This window comes from Pezoporus wallicus, unplaced genomic scaffold (genome assembly GCF_028554395.1).
Source record: "Pezoporus wallicus isolate ANWC-B61680 ecotype Strahan unplaced genomic scaffold, APGP_CSIRO_Pwel_v1 contig_749, whole genome shotgun sequence".
NCBI lineage: Eukaryota > Metazoa > Chordata > Aves > Psittaciformes > Psittacidae > Pezoporus > Pezoporus wallicus.
The window spans coordinates 5,290,952-5,309,485 of record NW_026641327.1 but is presented as its reverse complement, the minus strand read 5'-3'; the positions used below and the strand labels follow the sequence as shown (position 1 = coordinate 5,309,485).

At 36.9% G+C, this 18,534-nt stretch overlaps 1 protein-coding gene across 4 annotated transcripts in view; it reads right to left on the bottom strand.

The window, feature by feature from the left end:
• Nucleotides 1-10,772: 10,772 nt before the first annotated feature.
• TMEM245 (transmembrane protein 245) overlaps nt 10,773-18,534 on the bottom strand; it is a 75,273-nt gene continuing 67,511 nt past the window's right edge. For all 4 annotated transcript variants that reach the window (XM_057423014.1, XM_057423016.1, XM_057423015.1 and 1 more), the window contains 4 exons: nt 17,131-17,231; nt 15,587-15,761; nt 12,857-13,051; nt 10,773-11,904 (listed from right to left, as the gene is read on the bottom strand). In XM_057423014.1, coding sequence (XP_057278997.1) covers nt 11,859-11,904; nt 12,857-13,051; nt 15,587-15,761; nt 17,131-17,231 — 517 coding nt within the window. In that variant the 3' untranslated portion in view covers nt 10,773-11,858. The remainder of the gene's footprint in view (nt 11,905-12,856; nt 13,052-15,586; nt 15,762-17,130; nt 17,232-18,534) is intronic.

The window sequence follows — 18,534 nt, the reverse complement described above, 5'->3', positions numbered from 1 at the left end:
CTATTTCATCCTTGAGACAAAAACATCTTTAGTTTAAATTTCCACAAAGAAATTGACTTTACAGCATAGAGGCATCTTATAATTTGTCAGGATGTATCAAAAACTGGGAGTAGAATAACCACCACTAAAATGATTGCAATAGTACAGCAATGACAGTCTAGCTACAACTATCTGCTAACTGTATTTCATAAAGCAAAGAAATAACTTATTACACGTCAGTTACAGATCACCGAGAAGCATACAAGAAAATACTTGACATTCCTAGTGTGTAAGCTTCTGAATTCCCCTGCCACTGTCTCAGGTCTTAAAAGGATACAGCAAAACCAGCATCTGATGAAAGCCAGCAGCCTTGCTCTTCACTGAACAGGATTTCTTTGAAAAATTCTGTAGATTATTAAGCTGAAAGGAAAAAAAATCTATCTAAAGAAAGTCTGACATTGCTGCCTCCTGATGGGGATGGATTCTGCTTATAGACTTTTACTCAGACATTTGAGCAGGAAGCCGTGGTTTTCTACCCGGTTGAATTGAAATGAGTAGAACTGAATGTCATGACTAAGAGAAAGTTCCAGAACACCTCAGGGAAAGATGACTTTTTATAGACCCCTTCTTTGACAGGGATCTAAGCAACTATTTCCTTTGATAAAAATCAGATCTAGATTCCCTTTCTGAATTGTACAAGCTGGTTTTTTGGAATGCACCACATTTAAGCAAAATCTGATAACAGTAACACAGTTCTCTTGGAACATCATACTGTTCTCACTGCAAGACCAATACCGCTCTTGGCACAAAGTACTGCAGCAAACTCCCAAACAGCTAACATAAGATAAAGTTACCCTTTAACTATCAGTCAGCATGACTTAAATCTTTTGCCCTATTTTTGGAAATCCACAGACCCATGACCTGCATGTGGACACTATTTGGGAAATGCTAAGCCTTGGACACATGTTATCTTGACATTTAGCCTATAAACCCTTCCTCTCATCAGTCCTATACCAACATCCCTGGGATGGTTCTGGCTGCCAGGGCTGCCATCTTCTGGCTTTGCCACCATTAATTCGAGCTCTAAAGCTACTAAGGGTAGGTCAGTTCTTGAAAATAGTCCTAGTTTGATAAACCTACCTGGACAAAGTCTCCCTTAAATAGTAATTATACACATAAACATCGTTACAACTCATTGACTATGGTATCTTAGAAAAGATTAATGATTTTAACTACAACAGGCCAGTTACCTGTGTTGGTAAAACAGAGGCAGTAGAGAATTACATGGAAATACTTCTTTGCTACAGTGCTTCTTGTTAATCAGGTGATTATTAACCTGTTTGTGCCGTTCGGTACTCATTCATTTCTAAATCAAATTGAAGATTCAATTCTGTATCTTCATATTGAATGCTCTTAGCCTTTCAATCTGTAATCCCAGACTGGGGGCAGCAAATTTAATTCACCAGCATAAGGGTGAATGCCCTAAGAAACTGCTAAATTTCAAGCAAGCCCAAATTACCCATGTATGTCTTTTCTAAAGAAGCCCAGCTACATTCACAGCCATTACAATGAATCTTTCTCTTCTGAAAACTAGAGACACAGATTAAGACACAAAACTTGCAACCGAACCTCTCTCCAGTTCTTAGAGCAATCACTTTGTGGTCAGCAACAGCAGTGCTTCAAAAAGGATGCGCTCTGGAAGGTCATGCAAAGGTTTTACATTCAACCTTTTCCCCCATTAAAAAAAGAGAAAAGGCCTTAATTCAAGCCAGCCAAGGCCATGTGTGAGTTTCCCTAAAACCTGTCAGACAACTTCATGTGAAAGATACTTATCAACAGATTATGAAATCATCAAAGGTTAAGTTTTTATCACAATGGGCTTTTCTCTGCTGTTCATCTTCTGAAGTAAACAAAAGCAGGTGTTTGCCCAATGTAATTTTGGTTTTATTTTTAATTATTAAAAAAAAAATTAGCTTCTGGTAAGAAAGGCAAAATGAAAGCAAACAGCCTGTTCTAGTTATCTAAGTCAAGAACACAAGCGTGTGCACTGTTCTAGGTCTACAAGAAAGAAAACTCCACAAACCCTACCCCACACAGTAGGGGCTTTGCTTGCTTAGGGGAGTTGCCTGTTTAAGACAGGCAGTTTCAGCCCTAAATGAGGCTGTGCAGTCCACTGCCACCAGTAAATCAGTAACCCCTGTGGCTGGGTGTAACTTTCAGAAAGAAATACACCCCTCTTGTGTTGAGCAGAGCCATGAATTCACTGTTTCCTACCACTGGGCACCTGTTAAATGCATTTCTTGTGCCTTCCTTAAGCCATCTTCCACACACCAACCCGACCAAAATGCTTCCCAGTGAGCACGCTCAGATCATCAGGAGAGTGGAACGAGGTCCTCCAAGAAGCTGTTAGGATCTATCACAGCACAAATGACAGCATTAATACAGTAATTTCAAAGATTACCTCATATGAAGTAAAAAAAAAGAAAGGAACTACATGCTATGATAGGAAATGTGAACTTCCTTGTGAAGAGTGATTCACTTGGAGCAGCCCTGATATAGGATGGTAGAAGAAAGGTATTCATTATTTCATACAAAGCCATGTCAAAGGATTTCAATATCCTACAGTCAAAGGTAAGAATAAACTTAATGTTTCATTTGGAAGCTCAATTCATTTTACATTTGATATGTTAGGATTACATTATGTATTTCAGTTGCAGCATGAAATTCTATACTGCAGCTTGAGATACCATCTCAGTGTTCTTTTGAACTGCTTTCATTTTTCATACTACTTTCTTTGATATCATTCACTGTGTGCGCAGATTTCTGTCAACTAGATACACTTGAATGTCTAGGGTATTTTTTTTTCTCAAAAAGCCAATTGCTATTTTTGTGAGTGGCAAAGCCAAAAGACTGCAATTGCCTTGTGAACAAGGGACTTTACTGATCATGAGATTAAAAATAAATGATCTTACCAAATATTACTTTTGAGAGCTGTTTAATTAAAAAGCAAAACTTAATTGTATCACTACAGTCTTCTGAAGCGGTAAGAATAAAAACAATTGAAAGGAATCTTTGGTTTCAGTGAAAATTTCTGTTTTTTCCAGACAAAAGGCATTGGCTGTATGTAGTCACTGTCTAGGAAGACACTCCAACCTTACAAAGCAGACATCTCCACAGCTAACTGCCCAGGCCTGGAGCTTCATAAAACTGTCTCTTACATCATCAATCTACTCAAAATAAATGCACCTGAACTGTATACTTTTGACTGTACGTACACATAAACATCCATAAGCATACAAGAGAGTGCATTTTGATATAGGCAGACATGGCATTTACTACAGCAGTTGTTGGCTTTGGCCTCACCCAACAGGGAGAGGGAAGTCATGCGTTAACTGCTCATCTGGAGAATTTTAAAAAGATCAGAAACCAAACTAAAATAAAACTTTGTTCCAATTTATAACACATGCAACAATAATTATTTCAGAATACGTGAAGAAATGTAATCTATGGTAAAGACTACTCTTCCGGTTTTAGTTTCTACCAGTTCCAAAAACCTGACAGATTTATCTTGCAAGTAGAAACCAGCTACTTGCCACAGATTTCTCTTCACATTTTAAATGTTAACAGCAGAAACCATCTGATGGAGGGGCTTTCACCACCCTTTTGCCAGCAAGATATTTTAACACGCTAAACAAATTGCAGCAAGCAGAACTGAGGAGAGAATGGAGGTGTAAGGCCTTTAGTGTCTTACATATATTCAGTGACAAAGTGACTCCTCAAAAGCGACAAAGGAGTTTAACAAACACTGCAGCCCCGAGCAGTCAAAGTTGACTCCGCTCTGAGACTAAAGGAAAGTTGTAAGGTTTATTTCTTTTTAAAAGAAGGCCATCAGGAAGATAAAGAAATTAATCTCAAAAAAAATCTACTACAGAATAAGTATCTGTACCAGAAACACCTTTGCTTAGATTAACAAGTCAAATGAATTCCCCAAAGAATAAATTTGTAGTCTGGAAGTCATGATATCTTACAATGAAACAATTATCTTTTAAATTAGATCTCTCGTCATGCTCAAAATACATAGGTAGTGTAATTCTTTCAGTACATTTTTTGCCTGTGTATCTCCCAGTAACCCTTTTGTACCCTTCCACTCCCTAAATATTAATGATCTACATTGTACATGCAACCTCCTGAAGAAATAGTTGAGACTGAGCAAACAGGCTTCACTGGTGCTACATCCTTATAAAGCTTTATCTGCTGTGGGTGCTGAACAACTACTCATTTTCTATTAATAAAAACACTGTATCTGCACATTAAAACCACTAAACCACCCAAATGAGAGCAAAGGAGTTCTCACAGAAGCACACGTGCTTTGAGCTGTCTCATCGCAAATGCATTTACTTTGGTTCCAACTTTAGAGGAATTCTGAGCATCTTGGAAGACCAAGATTGCCTGATACGGAGAAATTTTAAAAGAAAAAAAGTTTAAAAAGAAAAAAAAATATTATGCTACTGGCATTAATTGCTGAACCTCCCCCAGCATGGATGCACTAAGCAAGGTTTGATCCCTTTGGAGAATGAAAGGTATGTTAGCTAAAATTGACTGTGCTGTATGAATCATTTCAAGGCGATGAGCCTGGTCATAGAACAGTGAGAGGGAGGAAAAGCTGAACATCAGCCATTTATCTCTCAAAAGGTGTGAGCATTCATGCAGGGAGGATTTGATCACTTTTGCTTTATAGTCAATAGAACGATCTAAAATTATGCTCACACACTAAACAAGCATTTCCATTTCAGAGAGTAACCCATAATGGAAGTAACTTGAATTACCTACAGCTGCCTCAAGTAAGCTTTTGCAGGGTATGAATGCATGGCTGTGGTCCTGCAGGCAGTGTAGCCAGTAGCCAGATGTCAGCTGAACTATAATTACTGTTGAGGCCCATGCCCTTCCTTACCCGGTGGGAAACAGCTTCTCTCAGGGAAGTAAGTTACACACACATTTGTACTTTGTCTGCAGCAAACCTGTTATTTCACCAGATTAGCTGCAGCCTTTGCGGTTCATTCAAAAGATCCCATCATTCAAATTAAAGCCAGTTTTCTTTACATTAACAGCATTTTATTTCAAAATATATTAAACATTCTGTGCTTACAAAGGACTGCCGTGTGAATACAATATTAAGTTAAAAGCTTCTCAGACCTGCTACAAAAAAATGTTTTTATTAGGAAGAGGACTGTGCATACAATCAAAATTATTTAGTTTAAATACCTCTGCAGTCCACACAAGCACTTCTCAATTTTAACTCACACGTTTTTTCCTGCCACAGATGGACACAGGGGTTATATTTTCAATATTATACATGCAAAACCAGGTACCATACCAAAACTAATTATGATAACACCAATTTTGAACACAGTTCCACTCTGAAGATATATCACATGTACAATTTAAAACAAAATTTGTGTCAACAAACAGTGGAAGTTACTGCTCCAGATTCCCACAGGTCCTGGGTTGGAATGCACGCTTTAGAACAACCCACGCTCCGTAATGCAAAAGATCTGCTGCTGGGTTTGAGTAGGGTCTAGCCAGTCTTAGGACGTGGTGTCAAAGCTTTCTTTGGATTTGGTTTGGTGAGATTTACCAAAGGGAAAAAACCTTCTCTATTATTATGAACAAAACATCAAACACCAGTTAACATATATATGTATCTGTATAGGCAAACACCTAACTATTAGTATAAAAAGTTGGTTTCCAACAATCATTGAAGCATAGAAAACTCGTTTTAAAGGTAACAAATCTGAACAAATTGTATGCTTGCAGAACATACCAGTGATGACAGATGTTAGAAACTGAAAACATTGATGAACACAGCCAGGAAGTTATAAACACCACAAAAATATTTTTTACTGATACTTCCTGAAAAAGCTTCAGTTTCCAGCAGAGACTGGCAGAAAGGGACCCAAAATGTGGATTTTAAGTCCCCCCAACCCCTACCTTTATGGCCTGGATGTCAGTTTTTAAGCTTTGTGAACTTTTGTTCTGTGGCTGCTTTTTGGCTTTCTGATTCCTCTTGCATTCGATCTACTCCAATATCATAAAAAGTTACTCTGACTTTAGGTCCTCATTGGATCATTGTATGTAACAGTCAAGTGACAAAAATTGAGTCTAGGAAAAGAAATTAACCTTTTTGCTTCACACCATCATGATGAAAATTCTTCTGATATATGTGGATTTTAGAGCACTCACTCTGTCTTTATGAGCTTACAAATGCTTCCTGCTGCAAGCAGACATACTTTGCTTCTAACCCAACTCTAGCTTTGGTATCATCAGTGCTATATTCAAAGAATAATCTCCAATTCAATGCAACGTGAATTACGTTTATCCAAGTCCATCAAAGATGCATTTACTTGCCAATTAGCAATTCCTTCCTGAACTGGACGTACCATTTCAGTATGGACATTCAAAGCATGCTTTTCAGGTCCTGGAATCCATCCCAACAGAGGATGAAGCAATACTCTCATATACTTGCATTAAAACAGATTTGAAACAGAATACTAGACTAGGTGTGGAAGAGCTTAAAAGAATAATGACCCATAAAGAATAATTTCATGACCCATAAATTTTGGCAGCTCTTTAGCAGATGTGTGCAAATACTTCCAGGAAGAGTAATCACTTAGCAATGTACTACTACACGTAACAACAGCTTTTCCCAACTTTGTATTAACTACAACAGTTCAAGTCACCTTACCAATATTTGATTTGCTTCCCCCAACCTTTATCACGTATCCATTAAGAAAAATGTTGCTTGTTTTCACTATATACAGGCACTATTTTGTTCTCAGATATCTTAAAAGAAGATAAAACAAAATTTCAGTTGTCCGAATAGGCTAGAGATTGCTCATATTTATGTAATGCTGTATATCAATATATACATTTACAGACCTAATGTAGAATCCCTGGATATGCTCATCATTTCTGACTGTTTGTTAACAGTCAATTCTAGTTTTGTATAAATATAAATGAGAAGAGAATTGCCAAAGTACACTTTACAAAAAGTGTAAGAAATAATGGTATGGGGAAACCCTTTGAAATACAAGCCAAGACAGTTTATAAAAATGATGCATCCATGAATTTACGAGATGTCAGCTGTCACTCAATAAACGTTATTCAACTGGGAAATCAATTTTCTCCTGTAAAACTGAAAACTTCAAGGAAAACAACTGCATCTCTAGAAGAAGAATGCTACCTCCACTATTGGACATAATGAATACTAACTCCAATTCTAACACCTTTCAGCACCTTCTAAAGGAGGTTGTGGCTGTTTTCAGATGTAGTGTCCACAAAGGTGGTGCTCTCTGCAGTGACAAACTTAAGCCACGAAAACATGAACAGAATGTGTGAATAAAGGCAGTTATGGGACCATCTTCTACCCCTGATACAAAGCTACAAAGTCAGTAGAATAATGGTATTTTCCCACCCTTAATCTATGAGGTCCATATGGGAAGGCAGCACTCTGCAATATTCTGTCACCAGTATAGGGATCAGAAGCACAACAATACTGCTACGGCTTTCACTGGGGAACAATTTTACCCACTTTTGTATTTTTAGGCTTTCTGAAAACAAACATTTAACGCGGCAGCCATACACCTGTTTCAGAAGTTACACTGATACCCACAAAGTACAATACTGGAGACAGCATCCAATTTTCCTACACAATGCTTTTTTATTATTTTAATTAAACAGATTAAGGATTTCCTAATCTAGTAATCACTGACAAATTATACATATCTTCTCCCCAAAGTTTTCAAGAGAAGCCACAGTCAATGAAATCATCAAGCCTACATGTACCCTAGATGAGCTGCAAATACATACCATTGTACATGAAAGTATCTGACTGTTGTCTCTGTTATTAGGTATGTGGGTATCAATTTATGAAAAAATGTGTGTTGTACGCATAATGTTAAACTTTATTTTTTTTAAAAAAGCAGTCTTCAAAATAAGCCATTACTGCTCCCAACTGGTCGTGGAGCATTTGTGCTGAAAGTTACCATACTGCAGTTACGCTGGCAAAAATAATGTGTGCCAGATTCTCACCCATTATAGTTTGTTGCTTCATGTATGCAATTAAGCCAGCATTTGCAGTGACCCAAAGTTAACATGCTGGGCTGTAAAATGGCACACATGCACTTCTGCTGGTTCTGCTATAGCACAGGAACATTCAATTACAGTACAGGAAGGGGGGGAAGGGTGAACTTTGACTCAGCACACGAAGCAGTTACCACTAGCCCTTTGGCACTCCACTGCTTGCAAGAAGACTGATTTGCTAAAAGACAACGATAAAAACCATCACAGTTGTATTTCACAGTACCGTAAGACCACACTGTCTTGGTTTACCACAAGCATTCCCTTCTGAATTCTAATTGGTTTTGTTCAAATTAGTTTTGTTCAAATGGAATACTAAATATACTAAATACAAGTAAATACCTGCTCCTGGAATGATTCTTTACAGTAAAGCTGAAGGCCACCAACTTCTTGCCTTTAAGCACAATGACAAGATGGTCTCTCCTAAGAAAACTGTAATACCACTGCAGAAAAGGGGATATGAGGAGTTTCCCATCCTTTTTTTTTTTAAACCCACAAGCCATCTAAAAGCTTATGCCGCAGAGCTGCTGGTTGCTTTTGCAGGTGAAGCAACATAACCAGGAACTGGCATGCTACAATGACCGCAAGTCAAAACGACTGGTTTGATTATTTTCACATTAATCTGTGAAGATCTAAACTAAACTGTTCTTAAAGATGCTAAGTCTTTTCAGAAAAGAATACAGATTGTTAAATATGCAAGGACAAGTTCTTCCATTTCTACTGGTAATTACACACTTAAACCCTTAAATAATCAAGGCATGCTTTTTCATAAGATAGGATTTTGTGGGGTTTGGGTTTTTTGTTTGAGGGTTTTCTTAAAGCATGGCAAAAGCCAATGAATATTTCATATTCTAAGAAGGTATAATTGGTGGTTTTGTTTCTTCTTTATGACAGTATACTGTTACTGTACCACCACTGAACCATACAATCAGTTCCTCCACCAGGCATGGCACATGGCATGAGCTCCTTAAGCTACATTTACTGAGAAAGACTGTACTATGGATGGCTCTTCATGGCAAAACTTAGCAGAATTTGAAACAGGAAGTGTCAATATAAAGCCTCATGGCAAAGGAGGGAAAACTAACAAGACTACATCAGATACAAATTCTCTATACAAAATGGTTTCTCTTTATGTTGGGAAAGGCACATTTCATAACAAGAACATATCTTCTCAGCTGATTTTACTGATTTGCCATTACTAAAGCTGTGTCTGAAATGCCATTTTAAGTTTTCGCAGCAGAGACCCTTCTTTGATTTAAGGAGGTCAGGTGAAGTGGGAGGGACAAGAAGAAAATTTAAAAACAAACAAAAGAATGCTTTAAGATGACATTCTTAAATTACTATATTGAGTACTATAGCAATCTGAAAGATTGTCTCAGACATAACTAGGATAGCAAACGTGGACAATACAAATGTCTTGACCAGTGAGCAAAGCGGAGCAATGGAAAACTGGAAATACATTAAAGATGCATATTTCTTGCTAGTAATCTTCTTTAAATGTTGTCTACAAGAAGCTACAGTGAGAACACAACATTTCAGTGCAAAACTGTGAACTACGAAGAAGTAATATAACAAAGAAGTTTCCCAAGTATCACAGTATTCAGGCTGGCTAGAATGTTGCAGAAATACTTAGGGACACCCTTGGGTTCTTTGTCATCCTCCATCCTAGCCAGCAGCAATCATAAGAATGCGTTTCATTGAAGATTCTACATAAGCCACAAAACCAAGGAAATAAATAAGCACCGGACAGTTACTTAGTTCAAGCAATATATCCTTCCTATTCAGTTAGCTGGAATTGATGTGTAGGTCTTTCAGAATTTAAAGTATTAAATGGTATGTTTACATATTTCAATGACTTGAGTCAAACCACTAAATTAAGCCTGAGTCTGTCATCCGAACGCATACCTGCAAGTTTGCAGGTGTAAAATCATCATACTCAAAACCCCTCATTTAAGCATAAAATTTCATCAGCGAAACTGCAGCAGTTAATTTTGAGAACTGTAGGAGTTGGCTGTTTGTGTCTTAATAGGCAGCCTGTTTATTGCAAACCTATAGCAGCCCTTCCTTGCTTAGGAAGTATCAGAGTACTGTCCAATTCCTTTCTATGGCAATGTATTTTCAGAAATAATGAAAAATACATGCAATATCATTAAAATAAGAGCCTTCCAAATCTACCAGCACTTCTGCAACTCAATTAAAACAAACACCCACATTATCAAGAGCTGTTTGTTCACATATCTTAGACATCCTTATCCCTAGGTAAGAACAGATTTTTGCTCCAACAGCTGCATTACCATCAACAATAAATGCAAGACTTGCCTGGATCTTGTATAACCCTTTTATCAGTCAAACTCTGACATAAATTGAAAAGACATTACTAAAACTGGAAGGCGGTTCTTTGGTTAAGCATGTGTGTCTGCTACTTTGTACCCATGGCCCTCACTGTATTTGTGGAAAAGCTGTTCAAGTATGAAATTTCTACCAAACCCCCTACTTCCTATTTATAGGAAGGACACATTTATAAAGATCCATTGTGTCAAAGTCTTTCAACAATCAATACAACAGGCCTTAAACGTCTAAAACTGCAATTTAAGCAAAATTACATATGAAAGAAAAGCACTAGAGGAGTTTGATGCTGTGACCTAGGTAACACACCATTTCAGGACTTTAAGAACTCCATTTATTATTGAGATTTGTCTTAATATATAAGATATATCTTATTATGATATTTGGCTAGGGGCCTACAGGGGGAAAAAAAAAACAACTCAAACTAAACTAAACCAAAATTCATGCTCTTTCCCCTTCCTCTTTGGAAATAAATTTGTTTGAAAAGTTTGAACTCTGCCACAGAACTTCAAAACCAACATTCAACAATCCCCATTCAACTTCTTCCTATTATTGGAAGCAGATGTGACTTCCAGATGAACAGATGAGGTACATTACCCCTGCCTGAAACATTTAAGGTCTTTGATTAAGTTTAGCTGACCAGATGACTCCATTGGGATGGTGGGTAAACAGCAAAATACAACAGATTTCACTGCAAATAAGGAAAAGATTCAAACCATTTAAATAAGTCTTCCTATTGCAATATGAGGAAAACTCACATTTAACAATTTGCATGTCTACTAATTTCAGGAAAACATTAGAAATATCAGCCTCTAACAATATTAAATTTCAGTGTGTATAGTGTTATTATGAGTTACAGATGATGGTCAAAGCCTCTAAAGAGAGGAGCAGCAAATAATTATACTCTACTTTTATTTATCAATAGTGGTTTATACCTTTTTTTGCCACCAGATTAACTGAAAATAAATTATTTTGGAATCAGCTTTCTTTAAAGCTACTACAATTTAATAACACAAATAGCCCAATAAATAAAAGCCAAGTTAGTCATTTTTGCAGACAAGATTACTACTCCAGTGGATATACCTGTCCTCTTAACTATTCTTTTTATGAAGACAAAAGTCTTTGAGGCGTTCAACAAGGCAGCTGAACTGTGTGTTGGTATACAAAGCCATGGGAAGTAGACATTCTCTCCTGAGGAGGCAAAGTGCACAATAACATAAGGCCAGCTCAAGAAGTTTAAGTAGTACTTTCTGTTAAAGCCCAAGCTCTGCTGCTGTGCTTCCCTGTGAGCTGCCCCTAGGCACAGCTGGAAAGGGACAGAAGGCCATGACTGTTGGGTACTCCAGACAGAAGACAGTGATTCTCTCATGCTGAAGAGATGCAGCACAGCACCTTCATCACTCTGCAGCCATTTTAATCTCTTCAGGACTCCCTCTAGATGACCTGGGGGGAGGGAGGATAAAGAAAAAATAAAATAAATCCGTTCAGTGATCTGATCTAGTTTCCTAGAAATTAAACAGGAATCAAATACACATGCAATTTTTTCTGTGTACTTTGGGAAGGTCTATCTATGCAATCTTGGAACATAAATTCTACAAGTCAGAGACTACAGATAGGTCCAATTAGTATTTTTCCTCTTAAGTTACTCATATGAAAGATGACAACATTATTCATGTGAATAAAGCAAAGGATCATTTTTGACAAGCACAGAAACCTCTTTAAGATGTATGTATAATGAGCTAACCTATGTAATTGAACAAGACAGTAGAGACACTAAAATGGCTACTGTCATTAATAACTTCACAATATGAATTCCAACTATAATTATTCAACTAGGAGTTTATTCAGCCCATTCCTTAACTGTAGTTTAAAGATATACTTCCATATTCCACATTTGGTAATTTCAATAAAGAGATTAATCAAGACCATACTTTAATAGAATAATGCAATATAATATTATCTCATTTGTTAAATTCAAGTATGCTTATTTAGATTTTACAGTATTGTACAGTAACAAAAAAATGCAGTATTTATAGGCAGACCTCTTAATAATAACAATGAGTACTAACTACTAGATAGCCATTCAGAACAGTTTTACACAGAAAAAAGGATGTTCTGTTATCTCCTGAACTTTTTGAAAGAGAGTTCCATAAGAAGCTGAGTGACATTAAACAAACATTTCAGGTTTACAAGTTCCAGTGAGTATTTTACTTTACCATAATTTTTATTTCTAGAATATGGGATAGATGAATCCTCTCCAAATACTTCAACAGGCATGTACATGTATATGCACGCTCATATATAAAACTCAGGCACACACTCTCTTTACCTATGTGGACATATGCTGACCCATGTAAAAACGTAACACATACATGTAACACATTTTGTAACTTACCGGTAAATCTGTAATGGCCACGCTGATTGTGATGGAGTGGGCACTGAATTTGTTGGACTCACCAACATGGCGCTATATATGTTGGAAGCAACCACAAGTATACAAAGTAGAATTGGTCCTATGATAGCTCCTTCCAGCCCCAGGTAGTATGCTCCACCAGCTACTGCAAGACCTGTCAGGTAAGGATGGCCACCTCTGGAATGATGGCGCAAAAAGAACAGAATTAAATTAAGAACAACAAACAATACTCTCAATTATGAAATGTGAATTAATCACAAAATTTTATTAAGCTTAGAAAACTACACAGCTAGCTATAGATACCGTAGTTTCACTTATCTGCTGTTTGACTAATAGCACAAATATTCCCAGCTGTATTCTGTGTCCTATTTGCACAACAGATCAAACAGTGCATTGTAGCACATAATGCTGGTAAATATCCACAATGCAGCAGCTACTTTATAGACATCTGCTGAAGAATGTCTGAAGGACTTAATGGCAAAAACATTTCCATTTCGAAAATGGAAAGATGAGGATTACAAAGACTGTTCATGCCTTATGGTCAAGAATTGTTAAAGACAGCTAGAAACATGCACTATGAACGCCCCTGAGAAAACACATTAATTTACACTATGATGGCAACTTGCATTGCACCTTTCAAAGAGCAGTGAGCATACATTCTTTAAATACATAGTCATGTCTTCTCATTTTGTTATAAAACACCCTCTCAGACTGTTTGTTATCATTAGGCTTTTAATGTTTTCAGATGAAAAACAAACCCAGATTTTTATGAACATATTTACTGGAAAGCTGGGGCCACTGGAGCTTTTGGTATGAGCTATTATGGCAGCAAGTAAGCCATGCACTGTTCTTTTCCATGTTACCAGTTCGGATGTGCCACATGAATCCTATCAAGAGCAGTTACACAAAACCTGCTCATCATGCTTAATCTTTATAGTTAAACTAATTATGCTAATATGGAATTATATAAGAAAAGGTACAGTTGAAATTTAGCACCCAATTTTCAGGAGCTTGCTCTAAATTCTGAGTGTAATGGAGTGAAAATACCAGCTAGTATAGAGCTACAGCAGTCTCAGCCAGATTCCTACTATGGTCCTGACTTCTATTCAACTCCCACACTGGCAGTCTTTGCCTTCATTGCAATTGTGTGCGGAATGAGACTTGTAACATCATATACACCTCAATCATACCTTACCTAGATCCAATTTAACCTACTGGTAATGCCAGATTGTTTTTCTGAGGGGACCGATTTCTCCAGCAGTAGACACATGATTCGTTTCTAAACTTTACCCAGCCTTTGCATCAGTTTAAACATTCTTCTGGCTAGTTTGCTAAACTAAACAGATCACCCAATGAAATAGGACTACAGTATAAGTTTAATGCATTTGGAAAACCCCGCATAACCTAATTATAGCTATTTAAAATATATTTAATCTAATCTGCAAGACAGCATGATGCTTACTGTTCTGTTTAATGAGAAAAATACAATTTTGCTCCACTGTCAGAAAATCTATTCCTGCCACATGTATTTTCTGGACAGTAAACAGAGCCTGCATCCCCTACAGTCAAAAAATGTATTCTAATAATAATAAGAATTATTATCTGGTTAAATAGCTACTAGTCTAAAATGTACCTACAATTTACTGTCGGAAAAAAAGCCCTAATTTGATTATACTTCATCCGTTAGCTTTAATTCATGCAAAAGAACTAGTGTCATAGCCAATGAAAATAAGTATTAATATTGTACATATTATCATTAGGTCTCTCTGTTCAGTGTAATCATATCTCGTGAACAAAAATACTAGTTTCTAACAACACAGAACTGAAGCACTTAGTGTCCTTATTCTACATTACTGTAATAAAAATCAGCACAAATCATTTGCCAGGACTAGTACTGGCATATAACTAAGTATGGACCACAAAATCCTCAATTCAGTTTACCAGAATTGTTTCTGATGATCAAGGCTGAAGCAGTAACTAGAGGAGTACAACTTTCTATCTATTCTGTACATGGCTGTGAACATGTGTTGCTCTGCACAGTCTGGAGTTTGTTTTTCTGTGCACAATCTCAAAAGCTGAAACCAGGAGACATTTCATGTCAATAGAGGCAGCCAAACACCTAGGAAGATTTTTCAAGCAATCCGTGCCTACATCCCACAACAGGAAAACAGCACTGGCTTCTGTCTCTGTAGAAGCCTGTCTCCAGTTTTGCAATTTTATCTGTCTCAACACATTTAAATATCAATCCATAACCAATAGCCTCTTACACTGGGGTGTGGTGACACAACACAAATGCTGGTTTCAAACAAATCCTCACAATCCAGTCTGAAAAACTGAAGTGTTTTTTCTCAGGTCTCTAATTAGCTCATGAACTTCTTGTTTGTTCTGCAGCATCATCTGGCAATAGGTGAGTTAAAGGAAATACTGCACACCTTTAGTCAATGACTAGATAAATTTCGAAGGCATTCTTAGAATTACTTTGCCAACCAAAGCAGTTGATTTTGCTGACTTTGAGAACAAGTTCACAACTTCAAGTGACAAAGTCCACAGAAAAGAGGTCTGGCAAAGTAAAGGCACTTAGGAAGAAAGACTTCTTACTATATGGTGATTCCTATGCTTGGAGACACCGTCTGCATGTTTCAGAAATTAAAGTGTCGATAATCATTAATCATTTTTACAAAAGTAACTTTAAAAAGCCTCCAATGTACTTACCCTGATATATCTGAATAAATTGCTGTATCTACAAAGTAGGTTGGCAAGAGATGAAAAACCAAGAGTAAAATGGCTTTGCATCCCTGTCCTTGCACAAGCCACAAATCTAGGACTGCAGGGACGGCTGCCCAGTATGTCCCCAGAAACGGCACTGCTCCAAGGATTGCTGCTAATGCTAGAGCACACAGAAGCAAAGGTGAGAAAAAAAACAGAGAAACATATTTCACAAACACATTTATAGTTAAATTCTGATGCTTTTGCCACACTGGTAGTCCCACTTCTATCAACTGTTGTAAGTAAGATACTGAAGGAGTGCTGCGTAAATCTCTTGGTATTTTATAGCTGTTGTTTAAGGAAAAAAAGAAAATTATGCTATTCCCTGTACCAAAAAGCTTTACCAACTGCCAGTCATAAGGAGTTACTTCCAAAAGGGGCACCAATTCAGAAAAAATGACAGCTATACCAGTCATACACATTTCAAACTTTTATACAGTTACAAATTATCAACTGTGTGCAAGAAAACATACAAGCAAAAGTCTCCTTGTACTTACCACATCTCCTGCATTCGACCATAATAATGCAGGTAGGACTGCGAAAAACCACACAAATATAAAATCCATGACACGTATTTCTGTATACACATGTGTACACACAGGAGTATGCCCTTCTAAACATATAAATTATACAAATACCTGTTGAAATCTAAAGTGATGCTGTACTGCTGTCATTCTAATTTAATGCAACAGGAATGAACATAACATAAATAATTAAGAGGTTTTTCCTCTTTTTTGGTCTCATTAACCAGAAAGCAAAAACTTCTAAGATTTCATATGTAGCTGAAAAAAAAGAACAGTTGCCTTCTAAGTAGGTATAACGACAACCAATGCCTTTAAGTAGTTGCACTTTCTAACAGAGCCATTTCTTATTATCCCGGGTTTTGTTGCCTTATGACTTTCCTTCTTGTTCCCTTGTACACAAAGCTACAGCATTTCAAATTTACTATTATTAGATTATTTTTAGTGGAAGAAAAGCAAAAGAGGAACAGAGAAGATTTTTCACTGAAAACTGTTCAGCCATTTCTAAACCTAAGATTAAAGAACAAAAGAAAACCAGAGGCTGATGATACAGTCAGGCAACAGTACTGAGAATAAGCAGCATGCCTCCATAATGCATTTTCATGATACCATGTCCTCCTGAATTTAGGCATCTTGAAAAATCAGCACCTGTCAACTACAGAAGAAACAAAAAACAAGACATGCAGAATGAAGTTAAAACCTGGAAAGACTTGGACTGAACAGAAGGAAGAATTACATCCTGCAAAAGGAACAGACAGAAGTAAAATAGCTGGTAGGGGACGTGCTGTGAAAACAGAAAAAGGCAAGGCACAGGGGTAGGATAGCAATCAGGAACTTCACTCTGCACATGGCTACTCCTAAAAATAACTTCAAGGCTAATCTTATCAGCAATATTTAATCACACTTATCTTGTACAATACGTATGTAATCATATTATCTAAAAATAATTATAATTGTTCAAATTCTTACCAGATGGTATGAAGACTATGTTAATCCCAAATATAGTGTGAGTCAGCCAAGTGTAGAGTCCATAGAACCCAGCCATTTTGAGGGAAGCATCAAACACACCTCTAAAACAATCAAAGAAACTCTGTTAAATTCTATTGGCAATAAGATTCTAGAACTATAAAGATACACACAAGCTGGTTTTGAAAATTGCAAAGCCATTAATGCCACAAATAACACAGCTGACACAAATAACTTCTGCTGCACTAAAGACACGTTTGCTCCCACTAAACCCTTATGCTTTTGTCAAGCCAACTTCCACGGCCTTGTTGGTCTCTTAGATCTTAGACCTGTCCCATAGAAATCCCTTTGCACTATAAAGAAGGTATCTCAATTTCTGAAACTCTTCATTGTTGACACCAAGTTTCCAACACTTTAATGTGACTTGTCAGGTCCTTTCAAAACAAAACCAAAAAGAGAAAAAAACCCGAGCATATCCAGAACAATTTGTTAGAAAGAAGCATTAAACGTACATTTTTGAGTAAATCTTCTTCCTATCAAAAAAAACAGGAACTGTGGCACAAATACATCTCAGTTGTCAGAAATATATAAACATATCCTTATATGTTATACCCTTAAAATATATAAACCTGTCCTTAAGTATCTCTTTATATTTCCCATAAAGATGTTTTCTCTACTGCAGTTAAATTAACAGGGTCTTAACAACTTCTATGAGAATGCCCCAAAACTACACATCAGCATACAGGAGGTGAAACAGGCCTCTGGCTTGAGGCAGGTAAATGAAGCATCAGCTTCACCTGAAATTAAAATACGTATCTACAATTACAGGAAAGACTTAATCAGTTATTTTAGATTTTCCCCCAGAGACTATAAAAGAAGGGAAGACAGTCTCATTATGGTAACCAAAAGAAAGACAACAACCCCAAAAAAAAGATACCAACAGCCAGAGAAAATTGCTGTGAATTTAACTATGTTAGGGTATAACTGCAAAACTGTCTCTCATTCATAAGAAAACATCCAAAATTGCCTAATTTACAGTTTTCACATTTCATTTCTGACAAGCATCATTTTTTTTTATCCTTAGCTGAATTTTAGTCAATTTTAAATTCAAGTTCTGCCATGTCTTTTGCTGCTGTAGTCATGCAACTTGTAAGAAAATTTTACACTGTTAAGACCATTACTCCTTACAGATGCACTAAGTGAGCAACAAAAAATTCCATCATGAACCATCAGGGATGGCCTGGTTTGATGTCATTCTGCAAGTTGATACATAAAATATTTCAATAGCAAAAAAGCATGTACCTCTGAAAGACGTAGAACAGTACAGCACCTCTCTAGCTCCTTGCATCTAGCACAAACAACTAGTAAGCTGGAAGGAGAAGGCATTACACAGCACTGAGCAGCTGT